The 25,310-nt window shown below is 42.1% G+C and overlaps 1 protein-coding gene across 1 annotated transcript; it reads right to left on the bottom strand.

Annotated features, from left to right (window-relative positions):
• Positions 1 to 1,569: 1,569 nt before the first annotated feature.
• Positions 1,570 to 17,349, bottom strand: ARL6IP5 (ADP ribosylation factor like GTPase 6 interacting protein 5). The gene is made up of 3 exons (XM_029601080.1): positions 17,039 to 17,349; positions 7,308 to 7,525; positions 1,570 to 4,325 (listed from the first exon to the last, which is right to left on the bottom strand). Exons 1-3 carry the CDS (start codon positions 17,212 to 17,214, stop codon positions 4,153 to 4,155), a joined length of 567 nt encoding a protein of 188 aa, XP_029456940.1. The 5' UTR covers positions 17,215 to 17,349; the 3' UTR covers positions 1,570 to 4,152.
• Positions 17,350 to 25,310: the final 7,961 nt, after the last annotated feature.

The raw sequence follows: 25,310 nt of genomic DNA, 5'->3' as shown, positions 1-25,310 counted from the left end.
GCCATGCAAAAATAATCAGCACATGGTCAATGACTGGGGTTCACTGAAAATCGACCACAAAGAGAAGGAAAAATATTTTCTACTTACTGCGCTGAGAAGAGGCATCGATTGTGAAGAGGGACCCGATGATGAAACAGGAAAAAAACTCCCGCTTTTAGACAAGAGAAACAAAATAGAAGTAGAGTTCCAGAACCACAAAGGAACTGCACCATGGAAAAAAAGACTGAAGAGGGACCTCATGTAGACACATGGATAGTGGCATGCTAAGTGTGCTAGTCAAAATTGGTAGAAGATATGATAAGTTTTCCATGCCAGGCTCCATCAGATGATAGCACCCATATGCGAGGACTACGATCCTGCTTGTCCTAGGAGAAACCCATGTACTGCATGCATTAAGTGATCACTTATCCTACAGTGTCAGGTCACAGCTTGAAACCCAAGGACACAGGTCTTAGATTGTGAGGAGACCTGAATTTGTAGTTACAAAATGAATGCACAGGTATCTCACCTAGTGAAAAAGGTACCTTTATTATCCCTATGCTCTAGCTGCCCATGACAGGCATTGTTTAACACAAGAGACCTGTTGCTAGTTACCCATGCCCTGCAAAATATCTTTTACCAGGATTTCCAGAGCTCAGATTAAAAATGATTGCAAAATGCCACAGCATGTTTGCTAGAAGGGAAGAAAAACTCAGAGCAGTTGCACCCAGTGAAGCAAAAAATCCAATTTAATAATCTTGTTTTAATCTTTTAAAGGGTACTTTTTCAAGAGTTTAAGTACAACGTCTTCTGAAAATTACCCCAGCTGTTGTATGCTTTCATGCAATTTCATGCTTACTTTTCTGGGGAAGCAAACAGGTTCAGGGACATTGTCAGGGCAAGAAAAGTTAGGCGCAGGCTTTCAAACATTTACACTCACTCGGCTAGCACATGCCTATGCTATGCTAAAGTACAGCAGCCCTGCGCACCTGAGTCCACTTTGAAAATTCACACTGAAGTTTGCATATAAGGCACAACCATGTAATCAAGGGAACTCTTAATAAATGCCAGTGATTATCATGGATATTGAAATGAACTTCTTTTGGCACCTAAAAGTTTTCATCTGCTCCCAAACAATTAATATAACCACTAAAAAGTACCAATGCAGGCAAAAAGCTTGGCTTGGTCTACTTACATTTTTTTGTATCTTCAAACAGAAAAAAAAAAAAAAGAAGTTCTAGCTCTCCCCAAAATACTTGTCTGTCTTGGCTAGATTGTAAACTCCATGGAGCAGGGAGGGTGTCATGTGTATAGCTAGTAGCTCTTTCACAATGACTAATGCTAGTAATAGAAATTGCTTGTTTTATGACAACCTAATACAGGTCCTGAAACAGATAGATATGCACGTTTCATTTCATGTTTAGACCTATTTCCATGCGAAATGGATTAAATATACTTGCAACATATAAATTTATATATAGCATCCAGCTGCATTAGCTGTTCTGATCAGAAGGGCCATTCTTGTCCATTTTCCCCCCCAAGAGATAAGTTTTCACTATGAGTAGGTAAAATAAAGACAAGCACTCCATCCACTGTTAAATAATATCTTTTATTCCATAATCTGCATGAACCTATACCATACTCCTGCTGCTATAAATGAAAGGCATAATCCCTATAAGCATTAGGAGAAAAACAGGCATGCTATTCTAGTTTTATAATGGGGGGAGGGGGGGGAATTCCTGCATGGAGACCAATGAAAATCTGTATGTTGAACTGCTCATATAAAATACATTTTCATGTTTGCCTAACTCATTGTCGAGAACATCCTGCTCCCTCCCCAGACTGGTGCACACTCATTTTTTAATATTTTATTACTGCTGCGTTATCTACCCAGTGATCAAAATTGATTAGAATTCATGCAGTTTTCCCTTTGCATGAATATATTCTACCTTATATCCTCCTCACTTATTCATTGTAAGGAGTATATAAAGTCCTCATTCCTTTTGTGTTGATGCAATCACTACCCTAAACAAAATATAAAATAAGATGCTAAACACAAAATCAACGTGCACCAGTGAGAAAACTGGATGATTGTTCCTATAGTGGCCCCTGCAGGCAAAAGCCTGAAAGGGAAAAATATGAAAGGAGCCCTGATTTAAGAGTGGCTTTTCTATTATCCAGATTTGGTCTTCTGCTACAGAACAAGGAGGGGGGTGGGGGGAGTTATATGTAAATCGAACGTGAAGATAGAATAAGACTTTATGCAGAGCTTCTGGGGAGATTTTGCTTTGGGTCTCGTCATGCGATACAATCAGAATCCCTGGATAGCAACTGCAACACTGTCAATAAATGTTGCCATTGTTAACACTATAGACCACACATACTAAGCCCCTCCTTCCTCATCCCAACACAAAAATGAGAACCCTCTAATACATCAGACCCTGTATAATGTCATGAAATACAGTTCAATGCAAATCATCAGTAACAAAAAACTATATAGATGAAAAGGCTAAATAGAATAGATGCTTACAATTTTTTTTTTTAATGCAAAGAAAGTTAATTTTATGGACCTTGCTAGCTTTCAATTTTATCTAGACAGGAGCTTGTTTATTAGTAGAAGTTACTTTGAAAAACTTTTTACCAGGATGCCCTAGACCTAATACTCCATTAAATTAAAAAAAAAAAGCCCCCCGAACACACCACTTTACTAAAAATTACCCTAAATTTTAAGAAACACCTGTATTGCTATCAGTGGTATGCACTATTAAAATAAGAAATTTAACTTATCTTGCCTGAAAAAAAAAATACATGTCTATTAATGGAATACTGTCTGAAGGTGGGTGTGAAACTGAAAAGGACTCAGGGTTAGTTAATCCATTTGGTGTTTCCCCTGATCCATTTATAAATATTCCATGTTAAAAAAAAACAAAAAAACTCAGATAGCACTGGATTTTATTAAACAATAAAAATCCCTTAAAATACTCGAGAAGTTATTTCTTAGGAAATAAGATATTCAGTGTCAAAGTTACCATACACATCACAAGTAACCAGGAGTGTTTTAGCCTACTGGTTCTGGACTCCAGTCCTCCTGCCCAAACAGGATAGCTACAGTGACTCTGAACAGTAATGTACCTGCATAGATTTAATCTAAGGTACAGGGTCATCTGCATTGTTCAGTTATGTTGAAAACCAGGGCAGTTTTGGAACCACAAGAACCAGAGCAGACTCCACTTTACTAACCTCAGGAATTCATTCAACTGAAATGCTAATACATCTTCTGTTTGGAAATAAGAAAAAAACATGAGGAAGTTTAGCATTTGTAGTTATTATGGCCCAGACATTTAATGCTAATGAAAGAAATATTCAGACTGAAACAGGAGACAAGTATGGTTTTCCTCTTAACAAAATAACTTCAATGTGGTCCACCTTAACTAAAAAAATACTAATACAGGGCAGGAAGACCAAAAAAGAAAAAAAAAAAAACAAAAAGAAAGTCAAACCAGTTAGTCTATGGGAATTATTTAAATCCGAATTAATTCTGTGACTAAATGTTTTAATCCTAACAGGGTCTCAAAGTGCTTTGTGGCTGGATACCTCAAAACAAATACAGGCATATGACAGTGAATTCTGAGAGAGACTGGGATCTTTCAGCTATACTTAAAGGTCCATTCTAACATGGACTGAAGAACTCACTGCCTTGGTCAAGTCCTTACCACAGCATCCCCTCCCTTACATGACTAAGCTGCAAAAGTCCCAGAACAGTCTCAGATTTTTCTTGCCATAAAATGCTAGTGCAATCCCATTGCAGTGCAACATGAAATTTGTTTAATGTCTTTTATGCAAGTAATGATTACCTACTGATTATCCAATACTTGTCTCTCGACAATCGAGAGCACAAAAACACACACACATTATGCATACTATGATGTCTTGCATTAAATATTTAATGCTTTCATTAGAGAGTAGAAAACCTTAATAAAAAGCACTGAATGGGCTAACACGGTTCTTTCAAAGAAAACCATGTGTATATATTTTAATTTTGCCTGTACACTGGGCAAAATTAGATTTTCTAGCATTTGCAGCTATTGCTTCATAAATATACAGAGTAAACTAAAGTGGACCAGAGCAAAGAGCAGCTCAGCTTCCGTTCATAAGAAGAGCACCATTTACATATTATTCTTTGGCTTTGGTAAGATAATCCGCTAGTTTGTTAAAGGTTTCCTCCTGCTGCTCGAGGGCATTGAGAACAATCCCCATTGGTGTCTTCTTCAGACCAGCTACTTCCATTTGGTTCTCCAGTTTGTTCTTCATGTTTCTAAGCCTCAAAGAAGCATGTATGAAGATCACTGAAAAGAGAAGAGAAATGCCAAAAAAAAATAATGGATGAATGTATTCAAGGACCAGAACCAACTGGGCAAATAAAGATTTTACTACAAAAAAAATAAATTAGTATTTGTTTAACTCTCCAAAGCCACACCAAGCAAAGTACAATAAAATCAAACTGGACCTATAGACATGCCAACTATAAAAACATCTAAAAGCCAGATAACGTAATCTCTTCCTACCCCCAGAAATAAAACCTGATAGTATCAGCCTACTGCCACCTTTGCCAATCCCCAATACTCAACCCAACAAATTTATCATGACATTCATTATCCAGACACCTCTAATTTTAGACACCCATGTTGTCTATGGTTCCCAAACCTGCCTGGTGAGCCCACAACCTGATGGGTTTTCAGGATATCCACAATATTTGCACACACTGGACCAATGTACATAAGTATTTTCTCACACATTCAGTGTGGATATCCTTAAAAACTCTGCTGCCGGTAGAATACTGCTTCACACAAAAATATTTAAAGACTTGTAGCTGCAACTTTAAAATACAACACCCCCAAAAAATAAACACATGTTATATCTACATAAAAGGGGAAATTCCTCAAAAGTATTATTGTAGGCTTGAGATCTTAACACACTTTATAATGCTGTCCTCAAAAAAAAACCAAAAACACTCAACACAATAGCATAAATATTAAACAAAAGGCAGTAACGTATCCCTTCTCTCACAATGGGCCAGAACAACTAACGCACAATGCCATGCTAGGTCAGATCTAGGACCAACAAGAGAAGCATCCTGTCCAATAGTGGTCAGTTTAGGTCACAATACCCAGTGGATCTGTTTCTTGTTGCTCATTCCCAGGAATAGTGATGCCTTTCCCCAGAGTCTTCCTGGCTAATAATGTTTTATAGACTTTCCCTTCAGACACCTTTCCAAACTTTTTAAACCTTGCTATGGGAATCTGTTAACAGATTCCACAACTTGATTGTGTGCCAAAAAAAAAACCAACCACAAAACCAACCCAAAAAACCCCATCTTACAATTTTTTTTTTTAAGTTGCTGGCTGTTTCATAGTGTCTTTTTTTTTTTTTTTTTTTTTTTTTAATTTGAAAGGGTAAATAACTGTCCCTATTTACTTGTTCCACCCTACTCATGATTTAAAAAAAAACATATCAGCGACTGGTTTAGGATTGTGCCTCCTCTAGGTACAACTGGTGGTATTGCCACCCCTTCCCCAAAGGTACAGTCTTCTTTGCTGTGATCTCTCTGTTCCAGCCTCGCCTCTGCCCCTTGTGTCCCTGAATGACACGAGAGACCTTTGTGTGGGAAGCAGAGTGCTTTTGTTTGCTGCCCCCCCCCCATGGTCTGGCCTCACTCCACTCCTGTTCCCTTCACAGGACAATGGAACTGCAATAAGGAGAGCAGCATTTAATTTTCTCTGTCCCTTACCCCTCCCCTCTGCACTGGGAGGGAGGGGCAGGATCAGGGAGCAGAAGGTTGTTCTCTGCCGAGTGAGAATTCAGCACAGCTGGAAGACAAAGTCTTCAGCAGTTGTACTCCCCCCTACCCCCAGATTTTTTGCTACCTTAGGCACAGTCCTAGTAAGCCTGTATCATATCCTCCTCAGTCATCTCTTCCAAGCAGATGAACCCTAGCCTAATTAGCCTATCATTTGAAACTACCAAGTATTTTAATTTATCATAGTGCTGTTATTCATTATGTCAAAATTTCATTTTGCACCATCTCAAGAACAGAGAATATATTAAGATGACAGTCTCTCAGCAGGAAAAAAAACAACTCGTAACAGCAGTGTCTCCTAGAGGCACTCCATGAAGTTAGCAAGTAGCAAATTTATAACAAAGTCAAAGAACTCTTTCACTCACACAATTAAGCTCTAGAATTTGTTGCCAGAGGATGTGGTTAGCGCAGTTAGTGTAGCTAGGCTTAAAAAAAAGGTTTGGATAACTTTCTGGAGAAGAAGTCCATTAATTGCTATTAATCAAGTTAAACTTAGGAGCCCATGCAATACAGTGTGCTCAGCTGAGCGCAGTGCAGGTTAAATAGGCGCTAATCCACCCCCTACTGCAATAGGGGGATTAGTGCCTATTTAACGCACATCTGACAGAGTGAATGAGTTAGCACTCATCACATGCAAATTGTCTCAGAAGCACATTTATTGCTCAGCTATTAACGCCTGCCTGAAGCAGGCGTTAATAGCTGAGCGCACTGAAAAAAAAAAAAACAAAACAAAACTGCTTTTCTGTACTTTAAAAGTTTAAAAAAGAAAAGAAAAAACCCTCTACCGGCCGCTTTGAAGACAGACACTGATGTGCTCTGCATCTGTATTCATAACTGGCTGACTGCAGTTATGAAAACTGATGCAGAGTTTATCGGCTTTCATAAACAGCAGACCGCCGGTAACCGCGGGGGTCGCATTAGCAAGAGGCGCTAAGGTCCCGCAGCCATGCGTGTGTTAAGAAAGTGGGCGCGAAAAGTCAGCACCTGCTTTCCACGAATAATATTGCATCGGCCCCTTAGGGAATAGCCACTGCTATTACTAGCATTAGTAGCATGGAATCTACTTACTGTTTGGGTACTTGTCAGGTATTTGTAACCTGGATTGGCCACTGTTGGAAACAGGATGCTGGCCTTGATGGACCCTCTGTCTGACCCAGTATGGGAACTTCATATGTTTAGGCACATCCAACCCCCCCCCCCCCCCAAAAAAAAAAAACCCAAAAACTCTTCCAATGTCTTCCCTCACCCTCAGATGTTTTATTTCCTACAATTTCTTTTGTAGTCAAAACTCACATCTCTCTAAAAAGAAAAAAAAACAAACACTCTTTGCAATGCCAACTTACATCACAAGCCAAATAAAATGGCTAGTTCTCAGTTCTGTACAGTCTATTAAATCACTGGTTCTAAGAAGCTTTTCCCAGCACATCACTGTCAGTTTAACATTAGATTTCTTAATTAAAAAAATACTTACACAGTAAAGGAAAGGTGATCCCAAATATGAACACCATCACGCCTCCACAGAGGGATATGACACAGTAACTTGCCAATATGATCATCAACACAAATACTGTTGGATACTGCTTTTTAAATCTGCGGAGGATATCCTTGTTGTGAGAGGCCCACACAAACCCAACAAACATCAGCACCACCACTGTGCCCCCCAGTAGCATGTTGAAAGGACTCATAAATCTGAAACAGAAAAAGGAAAGCATTACAATAATCTTCAGTTTCCAGAAGAGGGAGACTGGATAATGCATTCTTTTGCAAAATGCAAAACCCATCAGCAGTGTAATGCTTCTATTTATATAGTATATTTGTATTTTGCTTTTCCAAGCATCTGCTCTTACAGAGAGCACATAGAACAGTCACCAAAATAAAAAAAAAAAAAAAAAAGGTAGCCAAACATATCTATTTCTAGAATCCATATGGCACTCATCTCACAATTAAGCATTTTACTGCAAAAAAGTTTACAGTTCTTACTATTTCACATTTTATATTATATGCAGCAGCATATGAAAGGTAACTCCATACCTGGGAACTCTCCGGATTTGGCCCGAGACTCCGGAATTCTAAAGGAATTGCCAGGTCTCTGGGCCCTGCTGCAGAAGCAGACCCGGGGGGGGGGGGGGGGGGGGGGGGGAGAATCTATCGGGGCTGCACAACCTGGAAGGAGGAGGAACATGGACCCCCGAGCCGGAAGAGACCCATTGAGCCATATGCGCGAGAGGGAGGAGCATGGGCTCCACGCCGGAACGAAGATGTTCTTCTGCATGTATTCACTCGCAGCCCAAGGAGCACTTCCCTCCCCCCACCCCTGAAAAAGGAAGAGATCCACGGCCAATGCAGCTGTAAGGAGGAGGAGGAGGAGGAGGCATATAGGAAAAGAGGAGGAGCTATATTGGGTCCATGCAAGGGAAGTTGCTTGAAGGAGATCTGTCCACCCTGGAAGGTTTGGGGTGAGGACTGTGTGTGGAAGAAGGAGAGCAGTGAGTGTGCATGTGTGTGAGTGAGCTATTGTGAGTTTGTGCGCATGCTGCCGCCCCCCCCCAGACAATCTCAGGGCAACAGAACACACACAGATACAGCTTCACATGTTCCCTGCTCCCTCCCACAAAGAGTTTACTATTTTGTTGTCTCCCTCCATTTCCAGGAGCAGGTGGGTTAGCTACAAAAGTAAGAAAAGAAAGATTGAACCAGTATATGACAACATGGGGTTTCTATCTGGGATGAGGGTAGAAAATGGATGAAAACCCTCTGGACCACTGCACATGAAGCTGCATGGTGATCCAGCCCCCCAGTAAGGATTGGTTCCCATGGAAGTGGAAGCTAACAAGAGGTTATGCTCGCACACACACACACACACACGCTACAATGATGGCAAAATATGAGAAGCAAAACACCCCCATGTTTTATTTCAGCTCTCATTATCACATCAGCCAGGAAGGGAAGAATTTTGTCACACATGCATGTAAAGTAGGGCATACCTCAAATTCTTACTCGGAAGCTCACTGAGATGGTTCAGACAAGTAACCATGGCATTCTTGTAAACCTAAGTATTTCCATCTCGTATTCCAGGAAGACAAGCTAGCTCTTAAGACTACTGAAGCCTACCATGTCTGGGAGTATCAAACAGTACTTGCAGCTCTCAAAATAAAACCAAAACCAGACTGGTCTCCTGTTTCCATTTCATGTCTATCATCTAGGTCTCAAACCCCATATAAAACTGATTTTAAAACCAATATTTTTTTTACCCCCACCCCTCCCTGCAGTTCCAATTTTGCCACCCACCTGCTCCTGTTACTCATGCTTCAAATCTCAGCCACACACACACGAAATTTGGATTGGTTCATCTGCAGCTGGCAACATATTTGCAGCGCTTATTTCAACCAACCCAAACCTATATTTAGATTAAACTAAACTATAGTTTCAGAATGGAAAAAGTGAACAAGGCAGAAGTCAGTCTAATGTGTGTGTCAGTGCAGCAACTGTGAGCGACCAACTGAAGGTTTTGCATGACAGGGAGCATTATTCACTCAGCTAGATTCACTGTGTGTCTCATAATCCTAGAATAGGGGAGGGGAGACCCCCATTAAAATATCAAGTAGTAGAAGGCTTCATTATTTAAGGATCTAGAGAGTGTGTGTGTGGGGGGGGCGGTGTCTTATTTTTTGCTTCTCTGAATCTTAGGCTCTAGGATTTTCCCAGTTCCACTATTATCCCACATACAAAAGAAGTGATGTGTTGGGAATAACCCAATAAAACATTGATTTGCTACTGCAAAAAGGGATAGCTAGAACTTTATGTATGTAAATAGCCATGTAGAAAAAAATCTGTCAGGATAACACACAGGAATCATCCTAAAACAAGGTTTGCAAAAAAAAAAAAAAAAAAAATTCCCTCTTTTAAATTCTGGTTCTAATTTATAGACTGCAATGAGTATTTCAAGTTGGAGAGCACACCTCCTCTTTTGTGCTTGGCTACTACTATCATTATGAATCAGAGGAAATGGGGTAGTGCTTCTCTGCTAATCTAGAATCTGAGCTCCATCCAAGCAACACACCAGATACAAACTGGGCAAACACCACAACCAAATAAGAAGTGCACTGGATCAGGTGGCCTCAGACCACAAAAAGAAGGGTATACTTGTAATAAAGAGCATATCTGGTTGCAAAAATGTGTAAAAATTGAAGAGAAGAAATTCCTACTGCTCCTTTTTTCATGTGTTAAGACCAAGAGAAAGCAAAGCGTCCTGGAACAGGCGAGGTGATGTTTCAAGTAACTGCTGCTTTTTCCACCAGGGCAAAACACACAAGAAAATAACTGGTTCTGCTCTACCACCATTGTTCTGTGATGCCTTCTAGAAAGTATTTCTGCTTGGTTCCTATCTTCCAATAGCCGTTAAAAGCTGAAGCTGGCTCTGGGGCAGATCCAAGATGGCTGCCAGATAGGATCGCACGGCGTGAGCGCTGCTGATAGTGTTTCATTTTTTAATTTCCTGCTGCTTATTTTCACCTGAATGGGGAGGAAGCGAAAACAGAGGACACCTTACCCCGCGGCTACCCTGGCGACGCCCATAACTGGACCGATGGACACCCATGTACGGCACAGCGACACTGGAGCGGGACCTATGCCGCTGGAGAGAGGAGGAAGGGAATTTGAGCTCCCCTCTCTCTCCCTGGCTCAATATCTCCACTGAATCCAGAGGAGGGAACCCCACCGGCGAATCCTGCTGCTGTAAGAGGTTCTCTGGAAATGAGGGAGAAACTCTTCGACCGAAAAGTGGAGGAGTTGTCCCCTGCAGGGTCAGACGGAGTGACAGCGGCAATAGAGAGTCCAAGAAGGACATCAGGGCAAGCCGGTGTGGAGGATGGAGTATCGAGGGGAGAGACAGCGGGAGCTGTTGGGGGAATCCCCACAATAGAAATGGTAAGGCCTCGGGTTCTCTCACTAGAGACTTTATTGGAAGCAATCAGTGATATGAGACGACTGTCTATTCAACAGTTGCCTCCTGTTATGGAGAAAATTTAAAGAACAAGATGAGAAAATCAATGTAGTTTCAAATACTAATTTGGAATTGGAACAACAAATCTCTTCTATCAGAACTCAGATAAATGGAATCAAACAAACCCAGTCAGTAATGACAAGAGACAGAAGTAATATAGCCCTGAAAATTTAGAAAATATGTTGAAAAGCAGAAACCTGAGATTTATCAATTTTCCTCAGGTGCCTTTAAGATCCCCAAGGGGTCTTTAAGAAATATCTCATAGAAACACTTAAGGTGACGGAAACTGCGATACCACCTATCATGAAAATGTTTTATTTGCTTAAGTTCAGAAGAGCAGATGCTGACCAAGATGATGGAATAAATTCTTTAAAACCAGTACGGGAGCAGTCTATTAAGCTCTCAGCTCTTTTGGAAACCTCAGACTCAGAACTAGCGGTCCCTGCACTGGACCCGGACAGGGAGTGGCTACTGAAGCTGTGTTTGAGACCTAGAAATGATGTTTTTATGGGTTGCAAGGAAAGAGCATTCCCAGATGTCTCGCGTGAGACCCAGAGAGGAGGAGAAAAGCATTCTTCTTACGGAGACCACAGGTCTTGTTAATTGGGGGGGGGGGGGGGGGGGGAGTTATTTCCTGAAATTACTCATGCAAGTGTATTGTAAAATATTTAGACATGTTTTTTTTGATCCACCTCAGTTAACCCAAGTCTTAGTGGGGAAAACTCCTACAAAACCCGCAGCGCCCAGTATAGATACTTCTAGTCCCTCATAGAATGTATAATGCGGCTGTTAGATATCTGTGCATTTTCTCTTGTTAATGAAAAGAATGTTCTTTTAGGTTGTGTTCGATCCACCCCCCCAGATTGAGGGCTTTAATTTAGAGAGATTGAAACAAGTGATTGCTTGCTGTCATATTTTATTGATTTGTACAGTTATGTATTATTCAACTCATAATCTTTCTAGTTCAAGAATGTTCTTGAGATTAATGTAAATTGGCATAAATAAAAAATTAAATAAATAAATACAAAGCTGAAGCTGACAAGAAGCATCAACCTGGGCTGAAGGTGAGCAGACTTGCCCAAAGTCTTTTTTCACAAGAGGACTACTTTGACTATTTATCCCTTGGCAAGTTAACACTTGTTTGAGGGCAACATGACAACAGTACTTAACTGGAGCCAATTCGAAAACAGGTGCACTGCACTGAAGTGCCACATTGTAGGCCTGTTCCCAAACAAACCTGGTGGGGCTACGTTGTTTTGGGGTTTTTTTTTTAAAGTTATGTGCCCTGATGTTTTTGAGCTTCCCCTTTGATAGCACTCCACCACATCTAGTCACTTTCCTGTCTCCAGGGGGGCCTTCAACCGGCCTTTCTAAAGAAAGTACTTAAGACGTGGATGGACCCCTGACCAATGGTAAGAGTTACAGGGGAGGGAACATATTCATGAGATGAGAACCAAATTATCTTTAAAAGAAGTTCTTTATCCCTTTTGGAGGGCTCATGTTGCTATATTCCACACCTGTAGAAAGTGTTCAGCCTGACAGGGCAGGTGGGCTTTGTGCCCGCATGTACGAGCCTAATGTGGCATCAGGCTCTCTCTCCCAGCGCGAGCACCACGTTGGGGGGGGTGGGGAGGCTCCCTGGGCGAAGCGTGATGACGCATGCACCTATATAGTCTCGGTTCCCTCAGGAACTGCGCCCGCACCTTTTTTAAATTGCGGGGCTCTCTAGCCCCATTGGCCATCTTGGGGAGTGAGTCAGCAGAGAGGGGAGGAGCTACCTCCGTGAGCAGGAGGATCTGCTCTCACCCCCTCTTTTTTCACCCTGCCGCTCGGTCGCCGACTTGTTATTGTGTTTGTACGGGGAAGTTCTTGTCACAGCTGGGGGGGGGGGGGGGGGGGGGGGGCAAGCCTGCTTAGGGGGCAGCGTCGTGCTGATTGATTGTATGGCTTGACAGATGCCAAGTTCCATTTGCCAGAAGGGCACAACTGGGTGCAGTTGTTCCTGCAGGACTCCTTGCTGGGCGGTGACGGGGGCCAAAGGTTCGGCTCCTTGCTGGGCAGTGGCCAAGCGAGTTATCATGGCTGAATTGCTAGGCGGGTGGCCTAGCGGACATCTTCTTGCTGGGAGGCGGTGGATGGTCATCAATTCGTTGGGGCTGGGGGGAGGGAATACTCTGGCACTGCTGTTTGTTAAATAAAGCTGCGGCCTTGTTGATTCCAATTGTTGTCCTGTATTGTTTGTTTACTTTGTAAAGGGTGTTGGCGGAGGGAAGAGATAGTCCTGGCTGCCTACATTATGTACATGGTTTAAAGTTGGGCAGATGATTTTTCATATTCGAGGTTATACAGAGCTGTCCAACAGCCGGGTAGTATAATCTAGAAGTAAAGTCCTCTGGCGCTTTGAGGGCACGTTGCCCTGACGACATGAAAAGCAGAGAAACAGTCACAGGTTCTACCCCCCCCCCCCCCCAAAAAAAAGTTGCAAATAAGATGCTGACTCATTGCAAGGTATCTACACACAGCTCACACAGGCAGCCCATGCGGGATCAGAAATCTAATCCTGCACCTTCTGTGCCAGTCTGGGTGTTGCAATGCCTAGCAAAAGAAGAAGAAGCAGACAAGGCCTGCTTGACTGTGGACACTGGGCTATTGAGGTTTATAGAATCTAATAAGTTACCAGAATCCTCACAATTCCTTCTCAAGAATCTGGCATGGGACCAGAAGGCAGGGGCATTGAAAGGAATCAGGAACTGGTGACCTCCGCTCACACAGGCTGGAGGGAGATGTATCTGCTAGTTGGGGGGAGGGGGAGAAGATAGTTTTGAAGGATCAGGTGAGGGGAGGGGGCAGAAGAAAGAAACAGCTGAAGGATCTGTGTGTGTGTGGGGGGGGGGGCTGCACCAGGTGTTATGCATTACAGTACTCCTGGGGTAAAATTCTGCCCCCCCCCCCACCAAAGATTTCTGAATTTGAGACGTAACATTTTTCTATACTGCATTTTAAAATTCTTTGCTACTCAAAGATAGTGATCATATTGTTTTGACAAATTATGGAGGATTCAGGTGAATTTTTAAATACTTGCAGGAGTACACCCTACATCTCTACTAAATCAATTCAAAAGGCAGGGTTTACAGATTTCTCAGGGATTTTTATTTTGGGAAACTAGTAGCCCAAAGGGGATCCTGAGCTGCAAGCAACACAGCTAGTAGCTGAGGCAGCAGGGTGCTTTCCACAATTTTTGGTTCAAGGATGGAGGGTCAACTATATTTCTACACCCTCCTCCCTTGGTAACTGGCCACAGACCATGGTGGGCCCTGAATTCTAGTATACATGTACCTTGAATCCACCTATAAGGGTTGCTGGCATGTGATGGCTAGGATTCCCGCCTCCGCTCAAGAGTCACGAATGCAGCCCACAAAGGAATCTAGACAAAATTAGCATAACTGAAACAAGGATGATTTTGTCTTGTAACTGCAGGATGCTCTTAAAGCATCAAGTTTTTCCTTTGGCAGACAACTGCTAGAATGCAGACACATGACCTAGCCAACTTTACTTCTTAAGAAGTAAAATTAAAAGCAGAGGGTGAGTTTCACTCAGAATTAGAGGGGCCCACTTCCCAACACACACGCCACATATATGTGCGAATAAGTCAGCCCCAAAATGTTTGCTGAAAAATCAAGCACAGTCAGGACACAAAAAAAAAAAAAAAAAAAAAAAAAATAGTTTTGGTTTTTTTTTTGGGGGGGGGGGGGGGAGGCAAAAAAATCTAATATATGCAAAGAAGAAATGGCAAATCTGAGTAAGCTATAACACTGCTGTGTAAACATCCATGAGTTCAACTAATCTGGTCATGAGCCCAGTGGATTTTTTGAAGTTTGATGCATCACAGTAATGAAGTGTGAAATTTTTGCAGGTTTGTCCCAATTATTTTGCAATTAGCTTCCACTTATTTTTTTTAAGTTCATACACAGCAATTCACCATAACATTTTTCAGTGCAACAAAAGAAAAAAAAAAAACAAGAACAAAAGACAAGCTAATGCAGGTTTGGCTGCTTTACACAGACCGTTTCCAATCTATTTATAAACTAGTGCAAAGGCAGGGTGTGAGCAGTTTCAGTGCATGCACCCATGGGAGGGGCGAGCCCGCATGTCACCCATCTGACAAGCTAATCAGCTGTCAACCAAAAGGTGAAGTGTCCCCCCAGCTGCAGATAAAGTGAAAGCACCAGTAAGCTCTCCTGCTGCTTCTGTATTGGTAGAATGAGACCCAACTTTAATAACAGAAATAAAGCCCCACATGAAACAGCTTTGAGACATTCATATGGTATAAAAAAAAAGGTGCACATGCAAATGTTTTTCAGCGAAAAGGAAGTTCGAGAACAAGCGACTTAAGAGTAACATTAGAAAACATTCACAGAACCAGGAGGTGCCTTCCAGCATAAAGCGGCAACAGAAGTCAAGAAAGCATGGGATAAGCACGGAGGATCCCTAGCTACGTGAAAAGAAAGCCTGATAACCTCGGAGGTCTAGGGCACTGCATCGGGGGGGGGGGGGGAAGGTAGACTGGATGGGCCTCGCGCTCTTTATTCGGACATATTTTTACTTTTGTATCCGGCTTTCAGGCTGCCAGGCCTCTAAGAAAAATATCAAGCTTTAAATCCAGTGTGCAGACTCAGGCTGAGCAAACATCCAAAAGTAAATAGCTTTCCCTCCCTAACTGGCAATGTCACAAAAGAAAGTGTTAAAGGAGGAGACAGTAGCAGAGTGTCATTTTATAGACACAGCAATAGATCACTCTTACACTTCCTTGAGCGGGCCGAAGATACAAGTAGCAGATGTCTATGCACGCATGAGAAAAAACAAAACAAAACCCCACAAGTATTTTAAACCTGAAAATACTTATTCTGAACATTTTGACTCTGCTTGTTAGAAAAAACAATTTCAGATACAAAATATTACAGATTTAGCTTCAATATGGTTTGCGGTTAATCTCTATGAACACAGAGTAGCATACTTGCTTTACAAAGGTTTTGCAGGGAGGATAAAAAAAAACCACATTTATAAAAGAGGTTCTATATGTGATTTTCTTAACATTGGAAAGGGTCTTCCTTATACCATTATGTTTAGTGTGTTTGACTGCAATTTACTAATTGCAACAACATGGGGAGACAATAGATATTTGTTGCCCGTGTCCTAGACACAGAGGTCTTTCTTCTGCAGACTATTAGTGTTGCCTACGGGTCATATGTACTAAAATAATTTTTTATTATTGACACAGAAGGGGGGGGGGGGAGGAGAAAAAAAACACTTTGCACATACAATAGCTTATCTAGTGATTGCAGTTCTTTGCCCTCCCTCCTGCATAAAAACCATGCACATGAGCTGGGTAATATTCAGCTCTGTCCCACGCAGGTTAAAAAGTCAAGAGACCAGAATTTACTGCTTAAAGGATGTTTTAATTCAAAAGTAGTAATGTAATCCCATCCCACTCCCTCCCTCCCCTACAAGCAACTTAATTGAATCACAGCAAGCAAATGCACCGGACAACAAAAGAAAGAGGGTTGGGTACATTGCCTGGATTGAAAAAATACTTTCAAAACGCCGTTTACTGTCCATTTCACATAAAGGTTGAACATATTATCGAACAATATATTTGCATAATCGGCAGGCTGAAGATTGCATACATGAAGCCATCACCTACATTTGGACAGGATTTACCGCCCTCTGCTGTTCAGCAAAGTGAAGTGACCGTATTGCCCCTCCCTGTCCCCACTGCCGTTAAAAATGCAAATTGAAAACCCAAATTATGTTTAGATATATATTTTTCTTAGTATGTTCGGTGTTCCGGTACTTAATAGAAGCATCCTTCTAAAGAAAGGGACTCCAAGTATGTCCTAGAAAATGCAAGTAAGCCATTGCTAATATGCTAGAGGTTACCCTCAACCTTCTCCCCTTCACCCCCCCCCAAAAAAAAAAAACCCCCAAAACAAAACACCTTTCGAACCAAAATGAAATGATGGGGGGAACAGAAAGAAGCAGGGTGTTTAGATTTCAAAAGCATGAACAGAAGTACCACGAGCTTCTGGATGTAGGCAAGGAGGGAGAGAGGGAGGAAGAAAGCCGGGATCCCCAATCCCACCCCCCAGCTCAGCCCTGGGGTCCCAGGGCGCGCTGCACGGTGCTCTCCCGATCGCACTCACCCCACCACCAAGATGACGAGCGCCGCCGCCGCCAGGTAATTCGTCTGGTAGTACAGCAGGTTGCTGACGACGCGGTTGTTCCATTTCGAGATGTCTTTGAAATCCGGCCTGGCGAAGCGATCGGAGCCCGGGAAGAAATCGGCCCAGGCTCGGAAAGGGGCGAACTGCACCTCCATGCTGCTGATGATGATGATGGATAGGGCGGAGGCTTGTCTATTTTTTTTTCTCTCCCCCACCCCCTCCGCAGCTCGCTCGGCTCCGGGATTCTGCACTCGCCTGCCCCTTCCTGCTGCTCGCCGGGGAAAGTGGGTTGGAGGGAGGGCGAACTTTTATTTCTCTGCCGCTGATTTGACGGTCGTTTGAACATAGGTCGATGATTTGGTAACGAATAAATGAACTTTTTTTTTTTTTAAAGACGTAGCAAGAAATTAATTACAAAATACAAGGTGATCAGTTATTGTACGTGTGAAAATAAAACAACCGCGTGCTGCTACCGTTTTGCGGGTCTAGCATAAAAGTCCTGTTATGGTGGAAAGCTTTGGCAAAACCTCACAATTTAATACAGAATACTTGCAAATACTAAGGTAATTTCAATGCAGTGGCAGCAGAATGCATCATAGAATGATGGCTTCCTTTCCTGCGACTGATTATAGGCAAGTTACTAGCTGAGTGAAATAATAATACCCCCTCCCCCACACACATGTAAGAAGTGGTATTGCATCTTCTCAGAAAATTTTATAGTGAACACAAAGAGTTGGTGAGACAATCTATTTCTTTATTTTACGAACTTGCAAGTATGGGTGTACATCTTACTATTGTACATTCGCTTATCATTTTACTCCTCCCCATCTCAGGATGCTCAACCTATCTGATGCCTTCATTTCAGTGTTATCTCTGCTTCAGGCATCTCTCATGCATTTCAGAATTCCAAATATGGGGATATCACACTTCTGTGGTCTGCTTCAATTTCTTCTCCTTACATTTTGCTTAAAAAACATTCTAATGCCAAGTTTCAACTTTCAATTTTAACCTAAAAATTGTATGTACTTTTGCTGCATCCTTCATCTTGTCTGCCTATATCATTGCTTTCTGGAAAAACACACACATGCTGTTCCTAAATTGCAATTTTTCTCGTTAGTTTGTACTGCTATGAAAAAGTCTTTGGGGCCGATGCAATAATCTTTTTGGAAAGTGGGCGCTGACTTTTCAGTGCCTGCTTTCTTACGGGCGGATTTTAAATGCCTTGCATGCGTAAATCTGGCCGGATTTACGCGCGCAGGGCCCTCGCGCGCCGGCGCGCCTATTTTGCATAGGCCGCCGGCGCGCGCAGAGCCCCGGGACGCACGTAAGTCCTGGGGCTTTCTAAAAGGGGCGTGTCGGGGGCGCGTGACGCGGCATTGCGGGGGCGGGCCCGGGGGCGTGGCGCCAGCCCAGGGGTGTGGTCGAGGCCTCCGGACCAGCCCCCGGGTCGGGTGATTGCGCGCCAGCAGGCCGCTGGCGCACGTAGATTTACGTCTGCTTTTAGCAGGCATAAATCATGAAACAAAGGTAAGGGGGGTGGGCGGGGGAACAGGCAGCGCGCGCTGGGCTTGGCGCGCGCAGGTTGCACAAATGTGCACCCCCTTGCGCATGCCGACCCCGGATTTTATAAGATACGCGCGGCTACGCGCGTATCTTATAAAATCCAGGGTACTTTTGTTTGCGCCTGCTGCGCGAACAAAAGTATGCGATCGCGCAAATTTAGAAAATCTACCCCTCAATGCATGCATGGCACCCGCAATGGGGGCACCATGCAATATGTAAATTAGGGGGTCGCGCTAGGAAGGAGGCACTAGGGTCGCTTGCGCGACCTTAGCGCCCCCTTGCTAACGCGGCCCACCACGGCTGCCGGTTATGAAGACAGACGCCGATTCGGTGGCCATTTTCATTACTGGCAGACGGCCGGTTATGAAAACCGAGGCCGAGTTTACCGGTGTCGGTCTTCGTAACTCGGCGGTCTGTCTAGTTATTTTATTTTACTTTAAAAAAGAAGTACAGAAAAGCAGTTTTTTCTGCTTTTCTGTACTTCTTTTCAATGTGCTCAGCTATTAACACCTGAGATGCACATTTATCTTTTTGCATGCGGAGTGAATGAGTAATAGGCTCATTCACATGCATTTGCATGTGATGAGCGCTATCTCATTCACTCTGCGTGGGCCGCGTGTTAAATAGGCGCTGATCCCCCTATTGCATTGGGAGGTGGATTAGCGCCTATTTATCCCGCGTCCGACTGCGGGTTATACAGTGTGCTCGGCTGAGCGCACTGTATTGCATCGGCCCCTTTGTTAGAATCGAGTGCAGGGAGGGATGTGGGAGGAGATACAGCCTTACACATTCCTTTCCTTGTCTGTAACTATATGTGCCAGCCTAAGCATAATATATAGTGCTTCTTAACAAGAAGGGGGGGGGGGAAAGGGGGGGGCTGGGTTTTGCAGCTCGGCCTTCTACAGTTTCTAACTAGAAGTTTCTTTACTTTATAAGTAACCAGAAATTAGAATATAAGAGAATAAAGAAATACAATTCTATTTCTATAATCTATTACCCTTTGTAAGAGCAACATCAGTGAGCCCTTGCACACACACACACACACACGCACCAACCTTTAAAATAATTCAAGTTGGCAATTAAAACAAAATCATGAGATGCCTTTGTTCTCGGTTATTTTATACCTCATAAGATGTCAGCACTTAACGCTTTTGAAAGTTAGTCCTTTTTTATATCAAATGATTACTGCTGCACCTTTTCTCCTATCTTCATTGAATACATAAAAATTTACATTGGAATGGTTTATATTCTGAAAAATTCCTGTGACTCATATTGGCTTTTATTCCCTTTAGGATGCAAAAAATGGATATTAGAGTCGCTTCAATGTATATTTAGCTTTGATGTGGATGAAAAGCCAGAGACAGATGAGGTAGAAGATGGGAAGATGGGAAGATAACATCAAGAATGTAGTGAGCCATCAAATAGAGCATGTAGAAGCAACATTTATGGGTAGAAGAGGATGGGAGATTACACCTGGTTGTGTGCAATTTTTGCACACCTCTACATTTTGCAAAGTAGAGGCTTATAAGCCCCTCAGTTTAACACTCAGCCTGCTTGGCTTTTTAGGAAAATCTTAAGAGTCTAGTGTAGGAACAGATAAAAACTATAAAAGTGTAGTGGCAGTAGCTTATTAAACGATTACCATAATACTGTATTCTGATTGGTTTAATATGTACATACTTTGTATGTCAACAAATCAGAAACCCATATATTGTCCTACATATATTGGAGGAGAGGCCATTTTCTGATTAATATTTGACAATCTGGTGTAATGTAGTCACCGTTGCTTCCTGGCACACTGTGGGAAAGCTAGACTGATATTTGTATAGAATTTGGAAATACAGAATAATTTCTAAGAGATTCCTACTACATTTACAGTATAAAATGAGAATGATTGGACTATGACGCATTAAAGGATTTTCTTCAACTGCAAATCAATTGTTTATCACCAGTGTGTTTGCCTACATTTGTAACTCACCTTCTGTGAGTGTCAAACCTGTACACCGTTGTGAACTAGTGATTCTCACATGGAATGGCGGTATATAAAACACTCAAATAAATAAATAAAATAAAAGCTCTTTTTGGCAGCAGGTTTAATTCTCCTGTTTTTCCAATAGTCATTTACCTCATTGCATCCTCAGTGGGATGGGTGGCACCTGGTAGGGCATGAAACCTCCATACTATAAAGGTTCTCAATTTCAGCTTAAAGGCCAAGAAGAGACCATCCTCAGCTAACCTGGATGCCAGCCAAAAAGAGAATGAGATCAATACTCCAGTTTGTTTGATCTGAAGAGACACCAAAAGGCGAAAAATATATTAGATCTGAAGAGCACAACAAAAGTTACCTGGGCATCTTTCCTCAAATTATTGACCAGATAGATGTGAATGGAATCACATTTGTTAATGCTACAATTGTTCTTGGCCTTCTGATGCAAGGGCAGTAATGCTGTCACTGAGCTCCCAAGTACAGATCCTGGTAGTATCTCTTCTGAGAGGAAACGTCATTCTTGTCCAGATCTAGCAAAGTCTAAGCCAGAGAAAGGAATATCAGTCCTGGAGTGCCACAACTAGGTCCGTTTTCAGAACATCCACAATGAACATGCATGAAGTATATTTGCATGCATTCCCTTCACTATATGCAAATACATCTCATGCATATTCATTCTGGATGTTCTGAAAACCAAACCTGTTTGTGGCACTCCAGAACCGGAGCTACCTACCTCTGGTCTAAGCTATCAATCCAGGGAGTGAGAGAGGGAATCAAGAAGAGGCAAGAAGCTCAGCCAGCATGTCAGAAACAATACCAGATTATGAGTCAAAATGCCACCTTTTCTGTCATCACTACTAACACACCCCTTCCCAATTCTCCCCTTCCTCTTCATACCACCATTATAATGTAATCTGTGATTCACGTGTATATTCAGGTAACCATCCTTTCCCTTGAATTGCTTATTGTATTTTAATGAAGGAAAGTGTAGTTTCCAAAGCTAGTCAAGAAATGTATTAATCCAAACAAAAAAATCCAATATCTTATATTTTTGCCTGTTGATCTTTATTTCCAAACTAGTGCCAAAAATGAATGCTTATGTCAGCTAAATTGTTTTCAGAATTTGTTTTAATCTAAAATCAAGTGTATGGTCTTGAGTCTTGAGCTGAGAATGGTCCCTTCTTGGCCTTTTGGCTGAGATTCAGAAATAATATAATAGGGTAGGTTTTATTTTTCATTTCATTTACAAATGTGTCTATATCACTTTGCATGTTATCAATCAGCGCAGTTAATGCCCTGCTACTGGATCTTACTAGGCACACTGTGAAGGAGGAGCCTGAGAGAGGCCGGCTGTCCGTGGCCGTCCGCCGGTAAAGAAAATGGATGCTGAATTTATTTGCATCTGTTTTCCTAACTGGCGCAAGGCCATGGGTTCAGAAAACGGATGCCGTTAAATTGAGCATCCATTTCCAGAACCTGACCACCTGCACTTTTTAAATTTTTTGTTCCTCCAACTTAATATTGCTAGGATATTAAGTCAGAAGATGTACAGAAAAGCAGTATTTTTGCTTTTCTGTACAACTTTTGGGAGTGTTCAGAAATTAACGCAATTTCTGAGCACAAAAATGTGTGTATTGGACGCACATTTTTTTTTTTTAATTGCGGGTGAGTGATGAGCGCTATTAGTTTCACCGGGCGTTGATTAAGGGGATTAGGTTGCGCCTACACAACCCGCATTCAACTGCGGGTTAAACAGTGCACTTGGCTGAGCACACTGAATTGCATCGGCCCTGAGTTCTTTCAGAAATCACACAGCAGGAGAAGTAATTCTAAAACACCAGGGAGCATTCAGCCAATCACATTGCTCATAGATCTCTAATGTATTCTGTGGAATGGCAATTAGACTTTCTCCATGGCATTTTCAAAAAGTAAAAAAGAAACCCTGTATTTATTAAGAACATAAGAAAATGCCATACAAACCAAGCTTTCCCATAACAGCTTCCTGTGGAACATCTCGGCCAATGATTACCCACCTGAGAGCTATTTAGATCATCTATAGAACTCACTTAATCTATGGCAGTCGAAGACATAACCTAGTCTTATAATTAGCAACTGTTTATTTAACCTACATTAGGCACTGTATCTTTTACTTATACCTATATTAGGCAATGTATCTTTACTGGTTAACCCCATATTTACTTATCCAAGTTATATCGACCTGTTCTTTGTAAGACATTTACTTGTCAATGTTATTGTTCTGTTAAAATGTAAACCGAATTGATCAGTAATTCTGTTATTGGAAAGTCGGTATATAAAAATGCTAAATAAATAAATAAATACTGGGTCAGACCAAGGGTCCATCAAGCCCAGCATCCTGTTTCCAACAGTGGCCAATCCAGGCCACAAGAACCTGGCAAGTACCCAAAAACTAAGTCTATTCCATGTAACCATTGCTAATGGCAGTGGTTATTCTCTAAGTGAACTTAATAGCAGGTAATGGACTTCTCCTCCAAGAACTTATCCAATCCTTTTTTAAACACAGCTATACTAACTGCACGAACCACATTCTCTGGCAACAAATTCCAGAGTTTAATTGTGCGTTGAGTAAAAAAGAACTTTCTCCGATTAGTTTTAAATGTGCCCCATGCTAACTTCATGGAGTGTCCCCTAGTCTTTCTACTATCCGAAAGAGTAAATAACAGATTCACATCTACCCGTTCTAGACCTCTCATGATTTTAAACACCTCTATCATATCCCCCCTCAGTCGTCTCTTCTCCAAGCTGAAAAGTCCTAACCTCTTTAGTCTTTCCTCATAGGGGAGTTGTTCCATTCCCCTTATCATTTTGGTAGCCCTTCTCTGTACCTTCTCCATCGCAATTATATCTTTTTTGAGATGCGGCGACCAGAATTGTACACAGTATTCAAGGTGTGGTCTCACCATGGAGCGATACAGAGGCATTATGACATTTTCCGTTTTATTCATCATTCCTTTTCTAATAATTCCCAACATTCTGTTTGCTTTTTTGACTGCCGCAGCACACTGAACCAACGATTTCAATGTGTTATCCACTATGACACCTAGATCTCTTTCTTGGGTTGTAGCACCTAATATGGAACCCAACATCGTGTAATTATAGCATGGGTTATTTTTCCCTATAAGCACCTACAAATACAAAATGTATACCTAAGTGCTTCATAATTGCCAGTGTACATAGGTTTAGTAGTTCATCAGAACTTCTTGCCTTATGCTGCTCCTTTCACAGGCCTCATGAACAAACTTTCAAACAGTGCAGTGACAGTCCTAAACATTAAGCTTCATCAGCAAGACAGCAACACCATCTATTAACTTGGCTTTTTGCATTTGTTTTTGGGTGCTGATTGTTAAATGAATGGTTTCAGCCTACTGGCCTTGGTATTTTTTCTGCTGTTCAGATATGGGTAGTAGGGGAGCTAATAGGTATATATGATATAAGATATAGTTTATTCTGACCTTATGTTTTACATAGATGTATGCTGAATTGAATGTTAGTTTACCTTTTATCTCATTATATAGATTAGTTAACTTATTCTTACTTGATTGATGGTAATATTAGGTCCTACTTGTATTAGATATTGTATTTTAAAATATCTGTTGGAAACTGTGCATGATATTCTTTGCTATTTGTTTCTTTAGAGAAAGGTGGATTAATAATATAGATAGATAAATACATAAGTGTTAGCCAAGTGCTCCGTTACACCGTCTGCAGAAAAAGCACATTTTTAACTTTGTATTGTTTATACAGAGCATGTAAAAAGTGATTTTGAACCAGCAAACTCAACAGAGCAGGGACTGCCAACAGAATCAGGCCGATTCAGTAAAAGTCGAGAGAGCTAGCGAGTGCCCGCTCTCCCGACGTGCGCACAGGCCACTCTCCTGTGCGCGCAATTCAGGAGGGAACAACATGCAAATGAGGGCCTGCGGTAAAAGGAGGCGCTAGGGACACTAGCGCGTTCCTAGCGCCTCCTTTTTGACAGAAGCGGCGGCTGTCAGTGGGTTTGACAGCAGACACTCAATTTTGCCAGCATGGGTTCTTGAACCCGCTGACAGCTACGGGTTTGGAAAACAGGCGCCAGCATTTTACTTTCTGTATCACGCGGGAATAACTAATAGGGCCATCAGCATGTTGCGGGCGCTATTAGTTTCGGGGAGGGGGGGGGGGGGGGCGGTTGGCTGCGCGTTTTCAACACGCTATTATCCCTTACTGTATAAGAGGTAAAAATAGCGCGTCAAAAACGCACGGCCAAATGCAGGCTAACAGTGCGCTCCTGATTGTAACTGAAAAATAAAGTATTTTTCCTAATGGAATGTAAATGTATCAGCTGTTTTATTTAACCATCATATTGGTTGTCCCTTATTATTATTTGCTAAACACCTAAGCCTTTCAGGTTGGCCAGGGCCCCCTAAACACATTTTTTTTTTGTCCACAGTGAAGTCAAGCGGCAGGATATTAACCTCCTATATTATACAGATGTTCGTTCTCAGTCAAAATGCCAAGAAGGAATTGTTTTCAGCTCATGCTTGACCTTACATTTCATTCCCTCCACAAAAAAAATGAGCCCTGGGGCAACACAGGCAACTCAAAGGTTGGGGGGGAGGGGGTTCCTCTTTTGCCATCAATTTCATGCTGATAGACATACAGAGGAGACCCTTACTGGATACT

The sequence above is a fragment of the Rhinatrema bivittatum genome, chromosome 4 (assembly GCF_901001135.1).
Source record: "Rhinatrema bivittatum chromosome 4, aRhiBiv1.1, whole genome shotgun sequence".
Classification (NCBI taxonomy): Eukaryota; Metazoa; Chordata; class Amphibia; order Gymnophiona; family Rhinatrematidae; genus Rhinatrema; species Rhinatrema bivittatum.
This window is presented reverse-complemented; position numbering and strand designations above follow the sequence as displayed.

Coding starts and splice junctions, on each gene's coding strand:
- ARL6IP5 (XM_029601080.1), bottom strand. CDS start 17,214: ATGGAGGTGCAGTTCGCCCCTTTCCGAGCCTGGGCCGATTTCTTCCCG. Junction 7,526..17,038: donor CTCGTCATCTTGGTGGTGGG/GTGAGTGCGATC, acceptor TTTCTGTTTCAG/ATTTATGAGTCCTTTCAACA. Junction 4,326..7,307: donor GATCACCTTTCCTTTACTGT/GTAAGTATTTTT, acceptor TTCTCTTTTCAG/TGATCTTCATACATGCTTCT.